Genomic DNA, 25,768 nt, shown 5'->3' with positions numbered 1-25,768 from the left:
TATGCCAGGCATCGGGACCCAGAGCAGGGAGAGCACCAAGAAGAGAGCAACTGACTGCCTGGAGAAGGGAATGGGGACAGGGCGGGGGATTGGGGGGTAGAATAGGGTAATCAGAGAAGGCTTCACAGAGGAGGTAGCATTTAAGCAAAGCTGAGAAGTGTTGTGGGGGTTCTCCAGGAAGGTAAAGACACTCCAGGTAAAGTCTTTTTGGGTATGTGGCACATTCAGGGGAAAGAGAGGTATCTGGTGGCTGGAGTGTATTTTACAGGGTCATGTGTCCATGACCACACCCAAGCCAAGCCCTCCAGGGGTTCCAGTGACAGAACTGGGCCAGTCGAGGACTTCTCCTAATTCATCAGCCTTGGTCACTGGAAAATCACCTACTCTCAGGGGGCTAGGAATGGCCTTAGGGCACTAACACAATATCCTGTCACAAGGGTCGCCTGGCCAGCAGGGGACATTTAGTGGGAGAGCGGTCCTGGGCAGAGCAGGCTGCGCAGGCAGCAGCAACAGTGGTTCCTGAGGTGCCTGGCCCCTCAAGATCCCACTGTCATCCAGCAAAACCTGAGTACTTTGTCGTGAGCCAGGCATTGCCCCAGACGTCGGAATACAGCAGTGAACAGAATGTCCACCCTTTAGTGGGTGACTAATGAAATGAGAAAACCAGCAAGTGTGAAGACCACCGGAAACACAGCTGTAGTTGAAAAACAGGTTCTTCTGCCTCTTTCGAGCAGGAAGACTGCACTTGCTTCATTCAACAAGGGGGTATGAAAGAGGACTTATTACAGGATTTGGGCTTGGGTGAAGTGACTTGCAGAGGGTTCAAGCAAGTGGGTTTAACTCTGGATTAGACACTGTCAGGAAGCGACACAATTCTGTGACCGGCTGTCTTCATAAATATTTAAAGTGAACCGAGGCTAATGCTTTAAAGAAGACAGCAGTTACTCGTAAGGGACAGAATGAGGGAAACGTTTGGTCTTTTTGTGGTTCCAACAATATTCCTGTTTTTTCATCTGCGTGCAAACATGTGTTTATGCCTCACTCCATCATGGTGACAGAATGGCCTTGCGTGCTGTTGGGTGTTCCAGGAAATTGTTTATGTCCAGGAGGAGGACATCAAGGCCTCCTGGGACTGCCAGGCTGGCTCCCAGATGGGAGGGGCCCTTTCCTCTTTCCCGTAAGAAAGGCTCCCATTCATCCCAGCCTTGCAGATTTTCTGGGTGTCAGGTGCAGAATAATTCGAGGAGGACAAAAGAGACACGGCCCCAGTCCTCAGGGAGCTCAGTGACAAGTCTGCGCTGTTTTAAATAGATTGTCAGAAATAGAAGGGAGAATGGACCAGACCCAAGGAACCTCGGGGACAAAGACCCGTGGGCGGGAGGGGGATGCTGAGAGCCATTAGCAGAGCTACCGGCGGAGCCACGACGCGCACGCGGACTGGAGAGGTCGCCTGGGGTCGAAGCCTCGGGCGTGCAAGGCCACCTCTCCCATAGAAACGTGGGGGCTCGGCGGCCCTGATTTGCTCAGACGCAGGAAATGAAATCAAGCGGCTTTGATCACGATAATCCGCGCGGCCTCGAGCTCATGAATATTCAGCAGCCTACTTCCGGCTTTTGACTCCGCCCCAGCCCCGCCCCGCCCCGCTAGCGGACTGCGCTTGCGCCACGGGCGCACGGGTCTGTCGTCAAAGGCGCGCGCCGTCGTCGCTCGCCGAGAGTGAAGGGGGGCTGTGATGGCGAGTTCGGCTGCTTCCTCAGTGCGACCGCCGAGGCCCAAGAAAGAGCCGCAAGCGCTCGTCATCCCCAAGAATGCGGCCGAAGAGCAGAAGCTCAAGCTGGAGCGGCTCATGAAGAACCCGGTAAGACGAGGCGCTGGTTCGACGGCGTCTTCCAGCGCTTCCGGGAACCCGCGGGCCCGCCTCCCCTGGCTGCAGACTTAGAAACTCAGTACCCGAACCCCAGGGCCAGTCCTTAGGAAGGAGTAGGCTACCCCGGAGATAGTGAGCTTCCCCTAGCCTTATGTTGGAGCCCAGGCGGGGTGAGGGCTGTGTGGAGCGGTTTCCCGTGCTCTGAGGCACTCCTAGTTTCCCTTTCTGTGAACTGAAGCGTTGACAGGAAAGATAGAGTCTATGGGTCGACACAAGGGTTTATTTTCTTCTAAACAGCATCGATTGTTAGAGGGGCATTGGCCGACATAGCTGGGACAAGACACTCTCCCGTCAGGGTCTCGGTCCCTTCAGTCATAAAAATAATTGGATGAAGTCTCTTCTTACAGCCTTGGCTAGAAAGGGTTGACTCCGGGTGTCCTGGAGTTTAAGGTTAGAGGTTTCCAGCCATAAATGGTGACTTACGTTTCTGAATTCCGCTTTGGAAAGTTAGGTGTAGCCCTGGCGAGGCTATGAGCTGTGATAGACCCCAGAGCACAGGGGATGGAGTAAATCTAAGGGAAGAAAATAATCTTTAGGTCCAAGGAGCAAAGCAGTCTTATTTCATCCATCCAGTTAAAATGCTTTGGTCTCAAAGAGATGTGAATTTGTCAGCAGCTTTGTACTTAAGGATGCCTCCGTGTTTAAATGTTGCAGGACAAAGCAGTTCCAATTCCAGAAAAAATGAGCGAATGGGCACCTCGGCCTCCCCCAGAATTTGTTCGAGATGTAATGGGTAAGTGTCTTCTGTTGATATGTGTGTGTGGGTGAATATAATTTTTGAAGCATAGATGTAAAAACCCTGCAGTTAGTATTTGTTAATTAGATTTCTAACAGGAAAAAAAAGTTCACTGGTTCAGTAATTTTTTAAAAAATTTTTATTTATTTACTTGACAGACAGAGATCACAAGTAGGCAGAGAGGCAGGCAGGGAGAGAGGAGGAAGCACGCTCCCTGCTGAGCAGAGAGCCCGATGCGGGGCTCGATCCCAGGACCCTGAGACCATGACCTGAGCCGAAGGCAGAGGCTTTAACAACCACCAAGCCACCCTTTAATCCACTGAGCTGCCCAGGCGCCCTGGTTCTGTAATTTTGTACTTAAAAAGAAGGGGTGTTGTTGCTTACAGTTTGACACTAGAGAATTTTCTTCTGCATCGTTTTAAATAATGCATCGTGTTGGTTTTTTTCTAACATGGTTTTGGGGTTGTAAACTAACGTACTAATTATAAAGAAGAATAAATAACAGAGGTATGAAAAATTTTGAACCCCCATAATTCCACCATTCCCCTTGTAACATTTTTTTAAAAGATTTATTTATTTGTTTGAGAGAGAGTGCATGCTTGCCTGCAGCAGGGAGAAGGAGAGGGAGAGAATCCCAAGCAGAGCCCCCACTGAGCATGGAGCTCAATCTCAGGAACCTGAGGTCATGACCTGATCCTAAATCAGAGTCAGCTGCTCAGTCCAGCTGAACCACCCAGGTGCCTCCCATTTGTAACATTCTGATATAGCCTTTCAAACTAGTCAAAACCACTTGGGTTTAAGAAAAAATGATTTTATAAAAGTGGTTGGTTGTTGGTTGTTGGTTGGTTCGACACAATTACTTAGTAACTTTTTTTTGCTTTGTTTTAAACTTAATATGCATGGACATCTTTTCAGCCAGATATCAAATGTGAAATCATCTGACAGGGGAGGTAAAGGTCTTAAGCTATCTTCTAGGTTTCTGATCTCTCAACCACAGTGTGTTCCTCCTCTTAGTGTGTTAGAGTGGAATTATTAGTGACTTCGCATTCAACATTCATGCAACAATTATTTAATGATTACCGTGCTAGGCAAGTCACTGTGCCAGCTTCTGGAGTACAATGGGGGGTGGTCCTTTCGATTACTTCCGATTTCTTTCTTTGGTCCCTTTTGATTAAGAGTAGCCTATGTTGGTAACTGGATTTCATTAAGAACTCTGGACTCTCCTGACTGTAGGTTCGAGCGCTGGGGCTGGCAGTGGAGAGTTCCACGTGTACAGACATTTGCGGCGGAGAGAGTACCAGCGACAGGACTACATGGATGCCATGGCGGAGAAGGTCAGTGAGCAAAGAGGCTGGCTGACCCCTTGGGTTTGGGCAATGTGCACTTAGGACTTTTAGGAAAAAGCATTTAAAGAAGAGAAAATAACACCTGGTTCTTGGCCTGTGTGAAGGCTGCCTTCTAAAGTCAGCGTGGGAAACAGACATCAAATCCAGATTATTCGTTGGTCAGACTCAGCACACCAGGATGCTCCCACTAGGAGATGAACAAGAGGAGGGAGACTTCCGTGTGCGTAGAAGGGACAGGAGAGTCCCCTTTCCCCTCCAGGCCATTTGTCCTGAAATGGAACAGAAAGCAGGATCTCCCACATCACTCGAGTTATTATTTCTGTTCCCTCTCTTTTTGGCTGAATTCCTATAATTCTTTGTAGCTCTGTGTTTGGTGTGAATAGCAGTGTGCTTTCATGTGTCTGCTTCTTTGAGTGGTCTAGTTAGAGGCTGGCATTTCTTCATGGCAGGTGTGAAATAATAACCAAGAATTGGGAATAGCCTTAGAAATTGTAATGTAAGAACTATTAAGCTTTTTATTACCTGACCAGAAGACTCCAAAACCTCTCTCTTGTTGTTCTTAAAAAATCCTTTTTGGATATTTTGTTTATTTTTCAGATAGAACTTTGGAGTTACTTTACCCACTCCAGAAAATCTTGTTGGTTTTTTTTGTTTTGTTTTTTTAAACTAGAATTGAGTTGAGTCCATAACTTAAATTGAATGAGGATGGATGTTACAGTGTTTAGGCATCCTCTCTAGAAATGTTCTTTTTTTTCTGAATCTCTCAGTGATGATTAGAGATTTGGTATAGATCTCACATTTGTTCAAAGATTTTGTTTTTTTGATTGCAGTGGTGCTAGTTGCTCCTTTTATATTTTATTACTGGCGATTAGTAAAAATCAGGGAAAACAAATACTAACATTTTAGTACTCCTATATTTTCCCACCTGAGTATAAATAAAAACCAAGGGCGCCTGGTGGCTCAGTCAAGCGTCTGCGTTTGGCTCAGGTCATGATCCCAGGGTCCTCGGATCGAGCCTTGCGTCGGGCTCCCTGCCCACCGGGGAGCCTGTTCTTCCCTCTCCTTCTGTAGCTCCCCCAACTCATTCTCTCTCTGTCTGTCAAAATAAATAAAATCTTAAAAAACAAAACGAAAAAACCCTACAAATATTATTTGGCTAATTCTTCATGATTTTCCATATCTGATCTCTCTTCCTAACGTGTGAGAGATTGCCCCTTGCTCTTAATCTTACAGCATGCACTGGAAAAGACCTTTTTCTCAATCTAACCACGATGCCTGTTACTTCCTTGAATACATCCGTGTGTTTTAGAGAGCTTTACATACTTTACGGTGGTATTTGTTCGCTTTTTAAAAAGGAGGAAATCACTTTATCCAGTAACAGTTGATTTTCTGGTAATTTGGTTTGAAAAAGACTCACTGTAGAATTTCCTCCTATATAAAGGAAATACAACGTTTAAAAAAATTAAAACGATGCTGCCCGTGGACGCCGCCGAGTAAGCATCGTTAAAGTCTCCCCTCCCACCGCCGTCATGTCTAAGTCAGAGTCTCCTAAAGAGCCTGAACAGCTGCGGAAGCTCTTCATCGGAGGTCTGAGCTTTGAAACAACCGATGAGAGTCTGAGGAGCCATTTTGAGCAATGGGGAACACTTACGGACTGTGTGGTAATGAGAGACCCAAACACCAAGCGCTCCAGAGGCTTTGGGTTTGTCACATATGCCACTGTGGAGGAGGTGGATGCAGCCATGAATGCAAGGCCACACAAGGTGGATGGAAGAGTTGTGGAACCAAAGAGGGCTGTCTCAAGAGAAGATTCTCAAAGACCTGGTGCCCACTTAACTGTGAAAAAGATTTTTGTTGGTGGCATTAAAGAAGACACTGAAGAACATCATCTAAGAGATTATTTCGAACAGTATGGGAAAATCGAAGTGATTGAGATCATGACTGACCGAGGCAGTGGCAAAAAGAGGGGTTTTGCTTTTGTAACATTTGATGACCATGATTCTGTAGACAAGATTGTCATTCAAAAATACCATACTGTGAATGGCCACAACTGTGAAGTAAGGAAAGCGCTCTCTAAGCAAGAGATGGCTAGTGCTTCATCCAGCCAAAGAGGTCGAAGTGGTTCTGGAAACTTTGGTGGTGGTCGTGGAGGTGGTTTTGGTGGGAATGACAACTTTGGTCGCGGAGGAAACTTCAGTGGTCGAGGTGGCTTTGGTGGCAGTCGAGGTGGTGGTGGATATGGTGGCAGTGGGGATGGCTATAACGGATTTGGTAATGATGGAAGCAACTTTGGAGGTGGCGGAAGCTATAATGATTTTGGCAATTACAACAATCAATCCTCAAATTTTGGACCCATGAAAGGAGGCAATTTTGGAGGCAGAAGCTCTGGCCCTTATGGTGGTGGAGGCCAGTACTTCGCCAAACCACGAAACCAAGGTGGCTATGGTGGTTCCAGCAGCAGCAGCAGCTACGGCAGTGGCAGAAGGTTTTAATTACTGCCAGGAAACAAAGCTTAGCAGGAGAGGAGAGCCAGAGAAGTGACAGGGAAGCTACAGGTTACAACAGATTTGTGAACTCAGCCAAGCACAGTGGTGGCAGGGCCTAGCTGCTACAAAGAAGACATGTTTTAGACAATACTCATGTGTATGGGCAAAAAAAACTCGAGGACTGTATTTGTGACTAATTGTATAACAGGTTATTTTAGTTTCTGTTCTGTGGAAAGTGTAAAGCATTCCAACAAAGGGTTTTAATGTAGATTTTTTTTTTGCACCCATGCTGTTGATTGCTAAATGTAATAGTCTGATCATGACGCTGAATAAATGTGTCTTTTTAAAAAAAAAAAAAAAAAAAAAATTAAAACGATTATTCATTCAAATAGAATACTATTTAGCAATCACAAGGAAGAGACTAATGATACGACGATCCCTGAAACATTGTGCTGAGTGAAGGAAGCCTTGCATGAGAGAGCCTGTCGTATGGTCCTATTTATACGAAGTTCTACAAGAGGCAGGACTAACCTATGTTAAACCATATTTGTGTTTCATTGTCTGTGGGAGTTGCATAGGAAGACGTAGGAGAGAACTTTCTAGTGTGATTAAATAGTATACTCACAATTGAGCATTTTGTTGTATGTATTACCTTAAGCGGAAAAAATAGAAAAACTGTTAACAAGTATTAAAACCTGTTAATGCTATGCATGCTTAAATCTTTGGAGGTGAAATGTCCTGGTGTCCGCAACTGACTTTGAAATGTGTTTTAAAAAAAAAAAAAAAAAAAAGACAGGCTGATGGATGGGTAGTGGTATAGCTGGGTGGACAGATGTGATAAAGCAAGGAGCAAAATGTCAATTGTAGGATCTTGGTGGTGGGCATATGGAGTGTATAATTTCTTCAACTTTTCTGTGTTTGAAATTTTCCAACATAAAACAGTTCCAACAAAAAACAATGTTAAAAACATAAAAAAATATTAAAGAGATAGACATGACACAGGAGAAAATACGTGAAAGTAAAAATTCACTGGAATGACCAAAATTGAGTTTGAAAAATACCTTTAGGATTTGGGAAGGCAATGGAATCATTGCCGTGGTGGTTTTCACCTGGTGTTTGCTTGACCTGCGGCCTGTCTTGGTCCCCAGCCCTTGGTGGTTCTTTTGTAGCTACTGCCATCCTCTGCCTGTGACATTGTCAGTTCTAGTGGGGAGTTTCTGGTGGCTTGTCCCACAGCTATACCTGGTCACCATGGTGGGTTTTCCACTGTCAAGAATAAGAAAACTCTACGTAAAAACTACCAGAAGCACTGTTTAAATTTTTAAACTACTTGAGAGGGAAGGAAACAGAGTAGGCATTTGGCTCAGCTACCATCAGTGCAAACCAGTGTTCGAAGATCAGTTGTGTAGATTTCTTTTTTTTTCTTTCTTTCTTTTTTTTTTTAAAAGATTTTATTTATTTGACAGAGACACAGTGAGAGAGGGAACACAAGCAGGGGGAGTGGGAGAGGGAGAAGCAGGCTTCCCACCGAGCAGGGACCTCAACATGGGACTGGATCCCAGGACTCTGAGACCATGACCTGCGCTGAAGGCAGATGCTTAACCACTGAGCCACCCAGGAGCCCCTAGATTTCTTACTATAAATCACAAGAGCACACTAGCCAGGACCCTGGCTACATAACCAGTAGTTGTGCCTTTTCTCATGCTCTCATGTTTCTTTGGGCAAGAAGGTATCTTATTGAACCGAAGCAGTCCCGTTCGCCGTCCGAGTGCAGGAAGCCGTATATTGATTCCTGCCCCACCTGTGGGGCAACCTCTTCCAGTTAAAATGTGCCTGCAGCACCCCCAGTGGTGTGACTTCTAGAGCTCTCATCCGTGGCCCAGAGTCTGTCTAAATGATGTGTTTTTTCACAGCAAAAATTGGATGCAGAGTTTCAGAAGCGACTGGAGAGGAATAAAATTGCTGCGGAGGAGCAGACGGCAAAGCGGCGGAAAAAGCGGTAAGGGCTCTGTGGCTCTTCCTAACCAATGAAGCCTAAAGGCGGGAAATGTGAGAGCTGAGTAGTCCTTGCGGTCAGAAGTTCATTGTATGACCTGTCAAGGTCTTGGGTGTTACCCAGTAGACGGACGGCCTGAGATATCTGAGTATCTGAGAGACTAAGTCACTTACTGCTGATGCTTCCCCCCCCCCCCCATATCTCCCCGTTACAGATTCTCCGCAGCTCAGGTCGGCGCCTGGGTGATCAGGTGGATTTCTAGGTTTCCTCCACGTCTGTATTTTAACATCAAGTTTAACAGTATGCTGTGAGCAAACTTTGTTTAGCTTCTTCCTTAAATTAGGGTGTGTGACCTCCCTCAGTGACATTACATCAATATGTAGACTGTGTGTGTGTGTTTTAGTAAATGCTCTCTTGTCCTTTGGAGAAGTAAGCAGGATTCTAAAAACAGTTCCTAATTCTTAGTCTGTTTCTGGCAGTCTGTTAATTTATTGAGATAGTCTTTCATTTGCTTGCTTTCTTTCTTTCTTTTTTTTTAAAGATTCTATTTAATTATTTGACAGAGATCACAAGTAGGCAGAGAGGCAGGCAGAGGCGGGGGGAAGCAGGCTCCCTGCTGAACAGAGAGCCTGATGCGGGGCTTGATCCCAGGACCCCGAGATCATGACCTGAGCCGAAGGCAGAGGCCTTAATCCACTGAGCCACCCAGGCGCCCCATTTCTTTTGCTTTCTGATATGCATAGTAAATTTAGTTACAGAGCACGTCTGAATGCTACAGCTTGGTTACATCTTTTTTTTTTCTAGCTATTTTGCATTTTTTTCTTTTACCATGTTTTTGTTTCTGCGTGTGAAATTAAATAAGAAACAAAACTTGTAAAGCTGTAACATTTCACATGGAAATGCTGCTCAGTCTCCACCAGCTTTAGAAAGCTGATATTGCAATAAAGTGTTGTCATTTAAAAAAATAAACAAGTAAATAAAAATAGTCCCTAAATATCTCAGAATGAAAAACATTTTCAGTAATCACGTCAGGACTCCACAAACGATTTCATTTTGATTCGGGAAGAAAACAGCTTGGTAATATTGGTGGTGTTGGAGTAGCAGAATCATGGGAAAGTATTTCTTCCCTTTCATTATTAGCGTGTTTGTGTTATTATAAGGTCTTTAAACACCCTTTAAGTAGATATTTATTTTCTAGAACATACAGTAAGTTAGTAAAGGAATTCATGTATTTTATATTTATAGCCAGAAGTTAAAAGAGAAGAAATTATTGGCAAAGAAGATGAAACTTGAACAGAAGAAACAAAAATACGGTGAGTGGTACTTATTTTTCTAGGTTGTGATCTTTCTTGGTGTTGATCACCATGGCTGACCTGTCAAGAATGAGATTTAGAGACGCGCCCGGGTGGCTCGGTTGTTAAGCGTCTGCCTTCAGCTCGGGTCATGATCCCAGGGTCTTGGGATGGAGTCCTGCATCGGGGCTTCTCCCTCTCCCACACCCCTGCTTGTGTTCCCTCTCTCGCTATCTCTTTCTCTCTCTCTGTCAAATAAATCTTAAAAAAAGAGAGATTTAGAGTTTGGAGCTGGTTGGCTGGCCACTGAAGAGACGAGGACTTATTTCTTTTAATTAGGACTTGTTTAATTGCAAGTGTCAGAAAGGTAAACAGAAGGAAAGATACTGACTTATATTAAGTCAGGACAGACCTCCCTTCGGGGATGGCTAGTAGAGGAGCTCAGTGATGTCACTGGCATTCTTTGTCTCCTTCTGTCCCCTGGCCCCTTGTCCTCGGGCAGGCGCATGTCCTCCCGGTCGGTGGTTGATGGGGCCCTGGGGCTGCACCCTGCCTCATTCGGCTCAGTTGGGGTCCCTGCTCAGCAAGGAGCCTCCCTCACCCTCTGCCTGCCACTCCTCCTGCTTACGTTCCCTCTCTGTCAAATAATAAAATCTTTAAAAAAAACAAAACAAAACCACAGTGCTTTGGTCTCTAAGAAACAGAAAACTCAAATAGCAGTAGTTAGACGAAGAGGAGTTCATTTCTCTCATGTGAAAGAAATTTGGTGGAAGGGGTCAGCCGTGGGGTTTAGCAGCTCAGTAGCGTCAGGCCCAGTATCCCAGCAGTTCTCTTGGCCTTTATTTTGTGGGCATGAGATGGCTGCTGCGACTCCTGCCATCAGACCAGTGTTCAAAGAAGAAAGAAGGGGGAAAGAAGTGGTCCTTGTCTTTTTTTTTTTTTTTTTTTCCCTATTTTTAACAGAAGAGAAAAGATCCCCAAAAGTGCCCAACAGATGTCATTTTATATTGCATTGGTCAGTGCTAGGTCACTTTGCCATTCCTTGCTGCTGTTAGGTGAATAGAAAACAGAATTGTTGTGACTATCTTTGTAACCGTCAGGATTCATCCCTGGAAGCTGGGTACATTGCCACCTTAGACTAAGATGAAATTTTGTTAACAAGGAGGAATGGGGGGGCACCTGGGTGGCTCAATGGGTTAAGCCTCAGCCTTCAGCTCAGGTCATGATCTCAGGGTCCTGGGATCGAGCCCCACATCAGGCTCTCTGCTTAGCAGGGAGCCTGCTTCCTGCTCTCTCTCTGCCTGCCTCTCTGCCTACTTGTGATCTCTCTCTCTCAGTCAAATAAATAAATAAAATCGTAAAAGAAAAAAAACAAAACAGGGAGGACTAGGGGCTGAGTCAGCATCCCATCGTCCTACCAGTCCTGTCCACCTCTGAACCCGTCACATGGCCAGAGATGCCAGCCACTCGCCTGAGAGCCCGTGAGCTGAGAGTCAGGGAACAAGAGGTCTCCAGTGGAAAGGATAAAAGATGCCAAGAGACCAAACACATGACAGCTGCAGACCACAGTCCTGAATTGGTGGCACTTCCCTGATTGACCAGCCGTGGCTCCTGTGCGGACAGTTGTGATTTTTGGTCTTCAGATGAAGTCAGACTTTCCCTGATACACTAAATACGATTTGTCCCTTCCAGAACCTGTTTCCTTGTAAGTTACGAACATACTACGTCACACACTGTATATGGTGTAGTTCTAAACTATTTCCTACTATTTCTTAGAGTAATTTATTTTACTACACGAAAATGTGATGCTAAAAACTCGTTCCTCAAATAGACCTACCCTATTACTTTCCTAGACCTCTTCTCCCTCCCTACACATGGGGGAACCCAGAAGTGCTTGATCCAAGCTTGCCTGCGGCATCATTTCCCCTCTCTCTGAAAACCTTTTTATTCATTCAATTAGAAGATGTCTGCTGGCTATGAATTTTCTTAGCTTTTCTCCATATGGGGCTGTCTTCATATCACCTTTGTTCCTGACAGACATTCTCACTAGGTACAAAATTCTGGGTTGACAGTTTTGTCAGGTTTTTTTTTTTTGGTGTGTGTGGTTTGTTTTGTTTTGTTTTGTTTTTAGCACTTTAGAAATGCCATTCCACTTTCTCCGTCTTCCACGGTTTCTGATAAAAATTTTGTAGTCATTCAAATTGTTCTATCATTGTTTTTCTCTGGCTGCTTTTAAGATTTCTGTCTTTAGATATCAGCAGTTTGATTATGATGTGTCTATATGTGGATTTCATTGGGTTTATCCTGTTTGATTCATGGAGCTACTCGAATCCAGACGTATGTGTCTTTTGTCAAATTTGGAAGGTGTTTTTTTTTTTGTTTGTTTGTTTTTTTCAGTCTTTTGTTTCTGTTCTAACTGTTGGGTGATTCCTGTTGATCTGACTTCAAACTATCTCTTTCCTCTGCCATTTCTATTCTGCTGTTGATCCTACCCAGTGAATTTCTTATCTTAATTACTCTTTTTTTTTTTCCAGGAAGTTCTATAATTTTGACTTTTATTTTTTAATATTTTATTTATTGGAGAGAGAGCGACATTGCACAAACTGGACTGGGGGTCAGAGGGAAGGGGACAGGCAGACTCCCCGCTGAGCAGGCCTGATCCCAGAACCCTGAGATCATGACCTAAGCTGAAACCAAGAGTCAGACGCTTAACCGACTTGACCCTCCCAGGCCATCCCCTGGGCATTTTGAATATTATATCATGAGGCTTTGGTCTTGGTGGTGTTTGTTTTAGTAGGTAGTCAGCCTGGCTGTGTTCCAGAACACAGGTTCTCCCTAGCCTCCTGTAGTTGTGGTTCCACATTCAGTTCGGTTTTCCAAGTTTCGCCCTGCTCTCCAGGTGTGTCCTGCGTGTGCCACCCAGTGGCCAGGCAGGGCTTAGTTCTTTTGAGTTCGTTCTTGAACTGTTCGGTGTGATGATTCCGGCCACATCCAAGCTTGTGCTGTTAGGCTGAGCCCGGGAGTTCAGAAATGACTTATGGTGTCTTTTCTAACCTCCTTTTTCTCCGTGAGCTCTGCTGTACTTTCTGGTTTCCTGGGACTCCCCTTCTCAGACCCCCAGCCGGAAAACTGGGGCTTTAGTCACAGGCTGGCACATGCTGCCTTCAGCTGCGCCTGCCTCCGGGGCCGAGCAGTGGGAGGACGGAGAAGAAACGCAGCAGGGCTTCCGCGGCCATCTTAGGACCACAACTCCTCTGATCAGAAAGAAAGGCTCCCCTCTTCTGAAGTGTTTGTGCCCGCAAGCCCCCATTGCCGCCACAGGTGCTTTTGCCACGGCGACTCGGGCAGGATTCCCTGAGTGCTAGGGTCTGAGTGAATGGAGAAAAAGGAGACCCAAGAATTTCCCTTACTCTCAGCATCGGGAATCCCTTTCTTTCTCCTCAGACCGGAACCAGAGGGTTTCTTGTGAAGTTCGCTCGCTGCCTGGGCTCCATGTCTGCATGTCAAATCGCCCCGACTCCAGGCTGGGGGTACTGAGGGGAAGAGTCCTCAGAAATTCAGAGCTGTTCCCATGGCACTTTGTATGCTGGTCTTTTCCCCTAATCTGCTTGCTTCTCAAGAGCCTATCATTTGGGGCGTCTGGGTGGCTCAGTGGGTTAAAGCCTCTGCCTTCGACTGAGGTCATGATCTCGGGGTCCTGGGATAGAGCCCCACATCAGAATCTCTGCTCAGCAAGGAGCCTGCTTCCCTCTCTATCTCTCTGCCTACTTGCGATCTCTGTCTGTCAAATAAGTAAATAAAATCTTAAGAAAAAAAAAAGAGTCCATCATTCTGTCCACATCCTATAGCGATATTCAGTGGAGAGAAGGAGTCAGATGTGCTTGCTCTGTCTTACCTAGAACCCTCTGTTTCTGTCTTTGTTTAGAATCTAAACACGGGACTGTAGCTCTTTTGCATTTCAGCCTGGTGCTGATTCAGGTTCCAAAATCCTTTTGAATTCTGATTCTGAAATTCAGCATGTTACCATGACTTTCTGGGGTTGTCATGGGCAGAGTTGATAAACATAACTCCTTTGTCATTAATGAAAATGTTGAGCCAGACTGGGCCTGGGCCAGGGCCTAAGCCCTCTAGCATCCCCGGGGGAGCTCCGTGTTGGCTGGCAGGGACCTGTTCACTAAGACTTTTAGGGTGGAGTTAATTCTCCAGCTAAGAATCAGTCAGACTCCCTCTTCCTCCCTTACTCCCAGACGTGTCATAAGAAATTCAGAGGTAATTTGAGGTGTGGAATGGGTATAGTAGACATAAGTTCTAGGCTTAGCTCTCCCTCCAGCTCACCCTGACCTCGAGCATCTGTTTTCTCTTATTTGAGCAGATTTCTTTTTTTTTTTAGCTTATAACTGATAAGCACTTTCTAGATCCAAAAGTCTACAGTTTGATAACTTTGCCAGACTTCTTGCTGTAATTGAGATACACACCACATTTCGGGGGGTTCCCTCAGCAGTGCATCTAAAAACTCTTCCATAACAGGAAACTGAGGTTAGTTTGCTCTGAATTTGTACTTAATGAACTGTATTGGGTCTTTAGGGGTCATGTTTTAACTTTTTAGTCATCAGTTCTGTGATCGAAGGAGACCAGTGGCACTGGCACAGAGCTGGGGCCTCTCAAATCCTCCTCCTCTAATCTCTTTTAGACGTTAGGTGCATGGACCCTGCCATTTTTTGGAACCTTTCTTCAGTTTGCCCAAGGCTGCAAAGCATATCTGAGCTCACAGAGCAGGCTCTGGTGCTCCCAGGGAGCTCACGTCCAGAGCCTCCAGCTTGTTGACGGCAGCCTTGGGCCTCTCACTGCCCCCACCGCCACCCCTCCCCACGTCTTGAGCTTCGGTTCTGTCAGAAAGACAATGTTTGTGCCCAGGTGGAGTCACACCTTGTGACACGGTGTTTTGTCACACCAAGGTTGTGATCTTTGCTCGCCGAGACCTGCAGTCGGTTTCCAGGTTGTAGCTGTTGTTTGTCGTTTTTCCCAGCGTGAATAGAGCAGGCTAGAAATCGTCCAAGTGCGTCACACCTCTGGATAAAGGGATTTGTGAAATTTTCTTTCAGTTTCTGTGTTGGCTGTGGGCTGCCATCCAGCAAATTTGAAAATCGCTGTTGTAGGACGTGGGCCCTGCCCTTACGCGTCATCGTGAAGTTAGCACCTGCCCGGACTAAACGGTGGCGAGTACAGTGACACAGCCGGGTAGGCCTTGTACCAGTGAGCGGGAGAGAGGGTGCTGGTCGGGAAGGCGATGTGTGTGCCTTCTCTGTCTTCTTCCTCAGTTTTCACTTTGTGAAAGAGAAAATGGATTTTCTTGCTGTCTGGTCGACATGAAGAGAAACTGAGTGGTGGTGCTGGGTTGGGCCGCAAGGTGGCTTCAGGGCACCACTGGGTTCTTGAGGAACTTGGACGGAAGATCACTGCAGCTTTTTAAGCCCTTCCAGAAGGCGGTGAGGGGCAGGCAGCAGGCTAGGCGTTCTGTCTGTTGTTGGAGAGAAACTGTCCCCATTTGTTGTCCACGCTGGTCCGGTGATTCAGTGGAGATGACCAGTCCGAATGGCCCCATGGGATGGCGTTAAGCCAACGTGCCTTATTTTGAAACCTTGAACTCCCCAAACCAGCGTTACTTAATCCTAACAGGCCGGCCCACCAGAAAAACCTAGGGCGGCCTCGGGTGATTCGTGACAAGGTACGTTTAGAGCAGTTTGTCAGGCTCAGCTCTGTCAGCATTTTGGGCCGAAGAATTCTTTGTTGTGCGGGGCTGAGTCCTGTTCACTGCTAACTCTGCCCACTAGATGGCAGTAGTGCCCACCGCCCCCTGGTTACCGGCAGTCACAGATGTCTCCAGACTTTGCCAAATGTTCTTGGGGGAGGGCTGAGAGGGGGGAGGCGACAAAATTGCCTGGATTAAGACTTCTCTCTCAACTGGTATCTGGTGTTCAGAAGGTACTGAGTATATGTTTTAGATTGAACCGTTGTTTCAGTGCCCAAATTCTTATATTTGCTATGTTGGAAAACTATCTGTATGCTTTGTGCCTTTTGAGAATAAAGCTAATTAGGGGCGCCTGGGTGGCTTCATCCGTTAAGCGGCCGTCTTTGGCTCGGGTCATGATCCCAAGGGCCTGAGATGAAGCCTCATATCAGGCTCCCTGTTCAGCAAGGAGTGTGCTCCCTCTGCTCTCCCCTCTCCCCCTGCTTGTGCTCCCTCTCCCTCTGTCAAATAAATAAATAAAATCTTTTTAAAAAGAAAGAGGGTGGGGCGCCTGGGTGGCTCAGTGGGTTAAGCCTCTGCCTTTGGCTCAGGTCATGATCTCAGGGTCCTGGGATCGAGCCCCGCATCAGGCTCTCTGCTCAGCGGGGAGCCTGCTTCCTCCTCTCTCTCTGCCTGCCTCTCTGCCTATTTGTGATCTTTGTCAAATAAATAAATAAAATCTTTAAAAAAGAGAGGGAGAGAATAAAGATAATATATGAGCATTTTAGAAGTTTTTGGAGTGTGCATAGAAGAATAAAGTAAAAAATTTAAGTTATCTATAATCCTTACTAAAAAGTCATTTTGACATTTTAAATGACTTTTTTAATTGTTTTTAAATATATATCACATAAGCCTCTTTATGTAAATACTGTATTTATATTTGTTCTAATTTTGTCACATAACATTGTCTCATAAATATTTTCCCATGTCCTTATAATTCCATAGTACAAGGAAGGATTTTTTTTTAATCTGTTCTTTCTTTTCTTTTCTTTTCTTTTTTTTTTTTAAGTTAATATCCGTTTTGGGGCACCTGGCTGACTCAGAAGAGCATGTGACTCTTGATTGATCTCAGGATCATGAGTTCAAGGCCCATGTTGGTGTAGAGATTACAAAAACAAGTAAACTTTAAAAAGTAAATAAATGAGGGGTGCCTGGGTGGCTCAGTGGGTTAAGCCTCTGCCTTCAGCTCAGGTCATGATCTCAGGGTCCTGGGATCGAGGCCCGCATCGGGCTCTCTGCTCTGCGGGAAGCCTGCTTCCTCCTCTCTCTCTGCCTGCCTCTCTGCCTACTTGTGATCTCTCTGTCAAATACACAAATAAAATCTTTTTTAAAAAATTTTTTAAAAATTATATAATAACAATAGCTAACGCTTACGAATATTTATTATGTACTCCCAGCTGTAAGTGCTTGGTGAATATTATCCTCCCAGTTGCCCTGAGATATAGGCAGGCAGTGGTGTTACCTCGTTTTACAGTTGGGGGACTATAGGCACCGAACAGGGTTAGAGGGAGGGAGTGACGGGGCACAATTGGAACCCAGGTAATGGGTCTCCACCGTCCAGTGCGCTTACCCACAGGGTGACCCTGCTTGGAATCCAGTCAGCAGCTCCTGCATTCCTGGTTCTCTGCTCCCTCCAGTGTACACCTCTGTTCTTTTTTTTTTTTTTTTTTTTAAGATTTTATTTATTTATTTGACAGAGACCACAAGTAGGCAGAGAAGCAGGCAGAGAGAGAGGAGGAAGCAGGTTCCCTGCTGAGCAGAGAACCCGATGTGGGGCTCGATCCCAGGACTGTGAGATCATGACCTGAGCCAAAGGCAGAGGCTTTAACCCACTGAGCCACCCAGGTGCCCTACACCTCTGTTCTTCCTCCTTGTTTCACATGCTCCGGGCTCTGTGCTCTGTCCTTTTCCTTGCTGCTTGGCTCCCCATCTGCACCTTCCTGCAGTCATCCTGCACCTTCTCATCATCCTGCACCTTCCTCTTGCCATGTTCTCTCTCTTTTTAAAGCCTTTCCTACCCTCCCTCCGCAACCGAACCATCTAGCCTTTCCCTCTGCCTTGCTCCCCGAGGGGTGTGCACTTACATGGTTTAGACAGTCTGCTAAGTCACCTAATGTGGTTATCTCTTGAAGGAGCCAAGGGCAGGCTGCCCCAAGATGGGCCACATGGGCATGAACATTGTTTTTGAGTTTGTTAACCTTAAACACAAGAATTGCCAGTTACTTGACCAGCAAAAAGGGCGTTATTCAGGAATAAGAGAATTGCGGTTTGGCACAAACAAGCTGTTCCCAAAGCACAGGCAAGTCTAGAGAACAAAGGAGAGGTAGTGCTTTTTTTTTTTTTTTTTTTTTTTTTTTAAGATTGTATTTATTTATTTATTAGAGTGAGAGAGAGAAAGAGAGCAAGCATGAGCAGGGGTAGGGGGCAGGCAGAGGGGAGAGGGAGAAGCAGACTCCCCGCTGAGCAGTGAATCCCCTGTGAGGCTCAATCCCAGGTCTGTGGGATCGTGACCTGAGCTGAAGGCAGAGGCTTAATCAACTGAATCATCCAGGTGCCCTGAGGAAATGCTTTTGAGGAGAAAAGGGGTAAGTTAGGAAGGCTGTTATAAACTAAAAGTTCAGTAGAGTAAACTTGGAATTCAAAGTATGGTGGCTTCTCATTGGCTAAGCTTTTGGGGCAGGGGCGTACGTGGAAGGCATTTCTTTCTCCAGCTGGGACAGTAGAGCAGTATCCACAGAAAAGATCGAGTCCCTCTCTTCTTGTTGGGTCTGCAGCTGATGGTGAGGGTACGGCACCAACCCCCCTCAACTCCGTTTTGGTAAAGTTTCCTGTTACTAATTTTCACGAGTTAGAAGCAGTCAAAACCCAGCAGATTCAGGAAAATCTCTTTACCTCCCCCTCAACTGCCTGCTGTACCAGGAAGAGAGCTATTAACAGATTCTTCTTAACCTAAGAAATTACCTGCACAAGAGGGCACACTTTGTTTTCCAAACATCTCCTGTTACCTTCCTGCTAATGGTCTTCTGCCTCTTTGTATCCTCAGACTCCTACCCCTCTCCTGTGCTCAGGATGTCACTTAAGCCTTCCTGTTGCCTGTTTTTGGAATTTTGTGTCTGTCCACATTCCCCATACATAAAAAACTAGATTTGATTTTCTCCCATTACTGTCTCATGTCAGTTTGATTCTTAGTCCAGCTAGAAGGACCTTGAAGGGTAGGATAGAGGAAATTCTTCCCAACATAATTTCACTGTAAAATCCAGTTCTATGAGTGTAGGGCAGTGTCTTTTTTTTTTTTTTTAATAAAAAATTTCTAGAATGGTTTTAGATTTACAGAAGTCCAGAGATAGTATAATCCCAAGGATTTCCATATCCAGCTTTCCCTTTTATTAACCTCTGAAGTTAACCATTTTATCACAATTAATGAACAGTATTGATAGACACATTAGCTGAAGTCTCTACTTTATTCAGATCTCCTTAGTTTGTACCTAATGCCTTTTTCTGGCTTCAGAATCCCATCGAGGATATCACATTACCTTTAATCACCATGTACCCTTAGGCTTCTGTTAGCTCTGACAGTTTCTTAGACTTGTTTTTGATGCCTTTGAGAGTTTGGAGGATTGGAGGATTGGATGTCCTGTAGAATGTCCCTCAACTGGGTTTTGTCTGATATTTTCCTCCTGATTAGCCTGGAGTTATTTTATTTTGGGGAGGAAGGCCACACAGATAAAGTCCCATTCTTAATCCATTGTATCAAGACTGTATACTATTGAGATGACTTGCACTGTGGATGCGTTGACCTTGATCGCCTGGCGGAGAGGCAACGCCTGCCAGGATTGTCTACTGTAAATTCACTCTGCTTTTCCCCTTTCCCACACTGTACTTTCTGGAAAGAAGTGACTGCCTGCCGCCCACACTGCGAATCAGCCGGGGAGTTAGCACCTCCTCTCTGTGAAGGTGCAGTAACCACATGGATGATCTGAAATTCTTCTGCACATATTGTCCTCTTCTCCCCTGCTTGTGTATATCAGTAGGGCCTTGTGGATGTTGATTTTATACTTTAGGTTGAATGCAGCACCCCCTTACTTCTTTAGTCGCTTAGCTTGTTCCAGCTCTGGTCATGCGGGCCTCTTTCCTTTGGCTTCTGTGGCCCCTTTACATACTTCCTTCCTTGAGAGATTTGGACTTTTTTTTCCTTTTTAAAGCACATCCTTACTTTCTGGCAGTATAACCTATTCCAGACTTACCTTTTATATTTCTTGCCCCAGACCTAGAACCAGCCATTTCTTCAAGGAGGTTTGGTTCACTTTTTGGGGGAATGGTTTTAGAAACCAAGATCTGGGGGCATGTTTTTTGCTGCTGGGTGGTGGTGTTTGTTTAACTGATAGAACAAGGAAACGTGCACGTACTAACCAGTGTGTTTACACGTATCTACGGATATTTCTAGACATAACCATGTGTATTGTTCTCTGTTACACTAAACCTGAGCCTATCCTGATGTCTCCAGCTCCGATCCGTGACCACATGGATCGTTCCAACCATCCGGCGTGAGCCTCCAGCCTCATTCCAGCTTGTTTGCCCGTAACCTGCCACTCTGACAGTGAGGAGCCTGGCCTCTGCCCTCCACCGCTTACTTGTCCCATTGTCCAGCTCCAGTGCCTGTGGGTGGTGCCTTCAGAATTGTTAACCTGTTCCCTGTGCGAAACCGTTTTCTCAGCTAGTAGAGTCCAGTGTTCTGTGCAGTTCCTTTGCCTTTGGTCATACAGATTTCCAGAATTCCTTAGAGCAGCACTTTTCTCCCCCCTGTCTTCACAGAAGTTGTTTCATCCATTTGGTATAGGGTTGGATTCATGTGTCACCTTTTGCATTCGTCCTGGGATCCTAAATAACTTCTCAAATTTGCATACATTAAGATTTATTCTTCGTGCTGTGAAGTTCTGTGAGTTTTGACAAATGCATGGCATCCTGTATCCACTATTACAGTGTCCTGGGAAATCGTTACACTGCCTTAAAAAAAAAGAATCCCGTGCTCCACCTCCAGCCTCCTCCCACCCGCAGTCCCTGGCACCCATCTGTTCACCATTTTCCATAATGCCATGTAGTTGGAGTCCTAGAACACGTGGTCTTTTCGGCCGGCTTCTTCCACTTGGAAATATGCACTTAAGATCCAGCCATGCTTTTGCCTGGCCTCGTAGCTCCGTCCTTTTTATCGTGGAACGGCCTTCCATCCCACAGCTAGGTCATGGCTGGTTTCTCCAGTCACCTTTCGAAGGACATAAGGGTTGCATCCTGTTTCAGGTGATTTAGGAAAAAAGCTGCTGCAGACATCTGTGTCTTGACTGTCGTGTGGGTGTTTTCAGGTCCGCTGAGTGTGTGCCTGGGAGGGTGATGGCTGGTTCCTGTGATAAGAGTGTGTTTCGCTGTGTAAGAAACTGGCAGACTGGCTTCCAGAGCAGCCGGACCATCCCTCACTCCCAGCGCAGTAAACGGGGGCTGCTATCCTCCCCAGCAAGTGGCAGCACCCCTGTGTTCAGTTGTAGCCATTCTAGTCTGTGTTGTGCTGTCTCACTGTTGTTTTAATTTGGGGCAGCTTCTTTTTGATTCTTGTGTCCTAGATATTAAACCTAGTAGTAATAAACACTTTATTTTTTGTTTATATTGTTGAAAGAAGGAGCAAGTGAAATAACTTTGTCGAATTACCAAAGGACTTGAGTGTGCACCAGATTCCTAGGCCTCTCTTTGAGAGTGATGTTTCCAGGCCCCGACAACATATTTCCCACACGTATGCATCAGTTGTGTTTACTGTTAGGAGGGGATGGTGGTTCTTAGAGAACCTTGAGGCAGAGTATGAGTAAGTTATGGAACAAAGCAACAAAATCATCAACAGTTTCCACCTTGGAGCCCAAGTTCTAGAGCAAGGGCCCCCGCTGGTGTACAGGGAATGGGCTACAAGTGGCAAGGACTGTGTTCCCCTTGGCCTGCGCGGTGGAGACGGAGGCTGTAGGCCTTGGACCAGTCATACCACGTGCCATAGAAATAGCATTCTTTCCTGTGCCTGCCACGCTCAGGGAGCTGGGGGTACTGGCCTGGCGTTTGGGGGCTCAGAGCCAGGTTTTTGATGCTTCCCTAGTTTTTCACTCCATTTTTCCATGGTATGCACAGTTTCTCTTTTCCTGATTTCCTTTTTTTTTTTTCTTTTTGTATTGTGGTAAAAATACACATAACATTTTCCATCTTAACCATTTTTAAGTGACAGCTCAGTGGCGTTAAATGCGTTCGCCCTGTTGTGCAGCCGTCACCACCATCTTTCCCCAGAATTCTTCATCCTGTGAAATGGAAACTGTACCTACTTAAACATGAACTCCCCCTCCCCCCAGCCTAGCAAGCACCAGGGCACTGTCTGTCTCCGTGCTCTGGAATCCTAGGCACCTGGCTCTGTGGTACCTTGTTTCACTGCACATAATGTCCTCAAGGTTCATCCGTGTTGTGGCAGGAGTCAGAATGCCCTTCATTTTAACGCTGAGTGATCCTCTGCTGTGTGCACTGACTCCACTCTGCTTATCCAGTCAGTGTGCCCGCCTCACCCCCGTCTCCGCCGGGTTTCCCGTTTGCCTCCGTTTCCTCGTGCTCTTCTGCAGGCACCGTTTGGCGGAGGCGCAGACCGTCCAGGTCCGAGTCCTGGTTCCTAGTGATTTGAGACCTTGAATAACCAGTTACATAACCTCTGTGAGCTCCATTCCTCATCTGTGAAGTGGATCTGGAGTAGTGGTGCTTGTCTCTTAGACTTCTCTTTTCAAGTAATCTCCACGCCCAGCTTGGGGCTCGAGCTCACCAACCTGAGATCAAGTCGCGCACTCCACGGACTGAGCAGGCCAGGCGGCCCCATCTCATAGATGCCCGTTAGAGTGAAACAGGGTGGTGTAGGGAAAGACTTAGCATGTGCCTGGCACCTAAGAGGTTTTTTAGGGTTTTGTTTCATTACGTTTTAAGATTTTATTTATTCACTTGAGAGCGACAGCACAAGCAGGGGGAGAGGCAGAAGGAGAGGGAGAAGCAGGCTCCCTGCTGAGCTGGGAGCCCGATGCAGGGCTCGATCCCAGGACCTGGAGATCATGGCCTGAGCCGAAGACAGATGCTTAACCATCTGAGCCACCCAGGCGCCCCCCACATAAGAATTTTTCTACAAATATTAGTTACTAAAACGTGCTCAGGGTGCCTGGCTGGCTCCGTTGGTTGAATGTCGGACTCTTGGTTTTGGTTCAGGTCATGATCTCTGGGCTGTGGGGTTGAGCCCCACTTTGGGCTCCCCGCTCAGTGCAGAGTCTGCTTGAGATTCTCTCTCTGCCCGCCCCTCAAATAAGGAAAGAAACTTTAAAGAATAGAACGTGCTCCCTGTACTCTTGAAACGTCTCATTCCTTTCGGCGTGAGGTTGCGGAGGAGGGGGAGTATCCTGTAGCCGTGAAACCGAGTCTGAGAGACGGGTGCAGCCTCCGCCAGGAGTGCTCTCCAGTGGCCCAGCCTGGGGTGTGAAGCTGAACTACAGACTGCGCTGTGGCCGGGGCACCCCAGGCCTCCCACCTTGTAGCTGTCTGTCTGGCCCTGTGATGACAGCAGTAGCACAGCTCTGGGTCCCTGGGGGCTCTTGGGGGGTGCTAGAGCCAGTTCCTGCATATCTGCAGGAGGAGGCCTGTTGGTGGGCCTGGGGAGCCCGCGGTGCCTGCAGGGGGCTGGAGGACAGGACTGTCTCTGTGGGCTCTGGCTCTCCTGTCCCAACTCTCGCCCACTGCCCCTGCTCCCCAGGAGAGGAGAGGAGGAGGGGGAGGAGGAGCTGGGGACAAGATGTCTTTCTGCTTGGCTTCTGGCCAGCTCAGCTGCACCGTGGGCACCGACAGTCATGCCAGGGAAACATTGGAATTAAGAGACGCATGTGGAGTGTCAACAGAGAAGGTTTCTGGGTCTGTGGGAAGAGCCGGGAAGCTGGCATATTTGTTGTGGGCAGATCCCTCTGCTACATAGTTTTTAAGTCCTGTCGTGAGAGCTTGAGACTTGGGTGGGAGCATTGTTGGCCTAACGTTAAGTGTTAAAGTGGTGGCTGGGGACATGGCCCTGCCATGGTGAGAGTGACACACATGGATCGGAGGGGGAGCGACATCTAAAAAGCAGTGAGGGGGCTGCCTGGGTGGCTCAGTGGGTTAAAGTCTCTGCCTTTGGCTCAGGTCATGATCCCAGGGTCCTGGGATCGAGTCCCGTATCAGGCCCTCTGCTCGGCAGGGAGCCTGCTTCCCACCCCCTCTCTGCCTGCCTCTCTGCCTACTTGTGATCTCTGTCTGTCAAATAAATAAATAAAGTCTTTTTTTATCTCTTTGCCGAGCTGAGAGCCCGATGCGGGACTCGATCCCAGGACCCTGGGACCATGACCTGAGCCAAAGGCAGAGGCTTTAACCCACTGAGCCACCCAGGCGCCCCAATAAAATCTTTTCTTTTTTTTTAAGACTTTTATTTATTTGACAGATCACAAGTAGGCAGAGAGAGAGAGAGAGAGAGGAGGAAGCAGGCTCGCCGCTGAGCAGAGAGCCCGATGTGGGGCTCGATCCCAGGACCCCAAGATCATGACCTGAGCCAAAGGCAGAGGCTTTAACCCACTAAGCCACCCAGGCACCCCAATAAATAAAATCTTTAGAAAAAAATAAGGGGTGCCTGGATGGCTGAGTCATTAAGTGTCTACCTTCAGCTTAGGTTGTGATCCAGGGTCCTGGGATCCAGCCCCGCATTGGGCTCCATGCCCAAGCAGGGAGGCCTGCTTCTCCCTCTCCCACTCCCTCTGCTTACGTTTCCCCTCTTTCTCTCTCTCTGTCAAATAAATAAATAAATAAATAAATAAATATCTTTTAAAAAGTAAAATAAAAAGCAGTGAGGCCCAGTTGATGGGGTGTTGGGTTCCCTTTACGATGCTTCCGGACCTTCTTCACAAAGATGGGATCCAGCTGCCAGCTGTGGCAGACCGGTTCTGGGACCCACCCTTTATATTCGAGACGCGGCACATGGGACTGACGACGTGAGCACCTTCTCTGGCTCCTCACGCTGTGTGGGAACAACTACAGCCGACCCTTGAACAACACCAGTGTGAACTGCGTGGGTCCGCATATATGTGGATTTTTTTTTGCAGTACAGCACTGTAAATGTATTTTCCTGATTTTCTTAACATTTTGTTATATCTGGCTTACTTTTCTTAAAGCCTGCTTTACTGTAGGAATGCAGTACGCAATACATGTCAATACAGAATGTGCTAGTGGTCTGTTTATGTCACGGGTAAGGCTTCTCGTCAATAGACTGTTTGTAGTTCTGTTGGGAGGCGTCAGGAGTTATACATGAAGGAGCACCAAGGTACTCAGTTGGTTAAGCATCGATCTTGATCTCAGCTCAGGTCTTGATCTCAGGATCATGAGTTCAAGCCACGCTGGGCATAGAGCCTACTTTAAAAAAAAAAAAAATTCTGTGTGGATTTTTGGCTGCATGGGGGATGGGCGCCCCTAACCTCTGCACTGTTCAAGGGCAAACTGTAGTTCATAATTTCTCCTTCGTGCTCCTCCATTTTAAAGCGTCCCTTGGTTCTCTGGGTCCATTTGTCTCTGATCAGATGTCGTGTGATTACAGGATCCAGTCAGTCTCGGGAGCAGCCATCCAGTAGCTCTGAGGAAGCATCTGGCACAGAGGAGGAAGGGGAGGAGCAGCCCAGCTTCACCATGGGGCGATGACAGTGTTTGCTGTAGTGGCCGGCTGGAGCCTGGCCCATTCTGCGGCCGAGCCTCAGAAAAGCCTCCACACAGCCCGAGGCAAAGGAGGCCGTTTCAGCTCAGTTCTCCTCCCAGCGCCTTGCCGGAGAGAAGCAAGCGGGAACCCATCCTGACTGTTGACAGCCCCGCCTCTTGGCAGGCCTCCGTGCCTGTGGGACAGAGACCGCGTCCTGGACCCTTGGGGCACCGCCGAGCAGAGTTCATTCACGTTCGGCTGATGGGGAACACGTATCACCTTGTGCCCCTGGTGCCTCTTCTCCTGTTTGGACAGTGATGAGTTTGGACTAGTTTCTGTGGAAGAAACGTTTATTTAGTAAAGAACAGAAACATCAGGTTTTGTTCAGACCTGTCTGATGTTGTTCCAGAGCTACAGGGACGGCTGGGAAGCGATGTGACAGGGGTGGG

The 25,768-nt window shown here is 46.9% G+C and overlaps 1 protein-coding gene across 2 annotated transcripts; it reads left to right on the top strand.

The window, feature by feature from the left end:
• Nucleotides 1-1,732: 1,732 nt before the first annotated feature.
• Nucleotides 1,733-25,337, top strand: PRKRIP1 (PRKR interacting protein 1). 2 transcript variants are annotated; one of them, XM_032872487.1, is made up of 6 exons: nucleotides 1,733-1,858; nucleotides 2,582-2,660; nucleotides 3,897-3,997; nucleotides 8,409-8,494; nucleotides 9,737-9,804; nucleotides 25,224-25,337. In XM_032872487.1, the coding sequence occupies exons 1-6, from the start codon at nucleotides 1,733-1,735 to the stop codon at nucleotides 25,322-25,324; spliced, it is 561 nt and encodes a 186-aa protein (XP_032728378.1). In that variant the 3' UTR covers nucleotides 25,325-25,337. The 2 variants fall into 2 exon arrangements, with proteins under 2 accessions (XP_032728378.1, XP_032728379.1); XM_032872488.1 differs by lacking the exon at nucleotides 25,224-25,337 and adding an exon at nucleotides 14,886-14,996.
• The last annotated feature ends 431 nt before the right edge of the window (nucleotides 25,338-25,768 follow it).

The sequence above is a fragment of the Lontra canadensis genome, unplaced genomic scaffold (assembly GCF_010015895.1).
Source record: "Lontra canadensis isolate GAN:19392208 unplaced genomic scaffold, GSC_riverotter_1.0 scaffold45, whole genome shotgun sequence".
In the NCBI taxonomy this organism is placed as follows: Eukaryota; Metazoa; Chordata; class Mammalia; order Carnivora; family Mustelidae; genus Lontra; species Lontra canadensis.
This window is presented reverse-complemented; position numbering and strand designations above follow the sequence as displayed.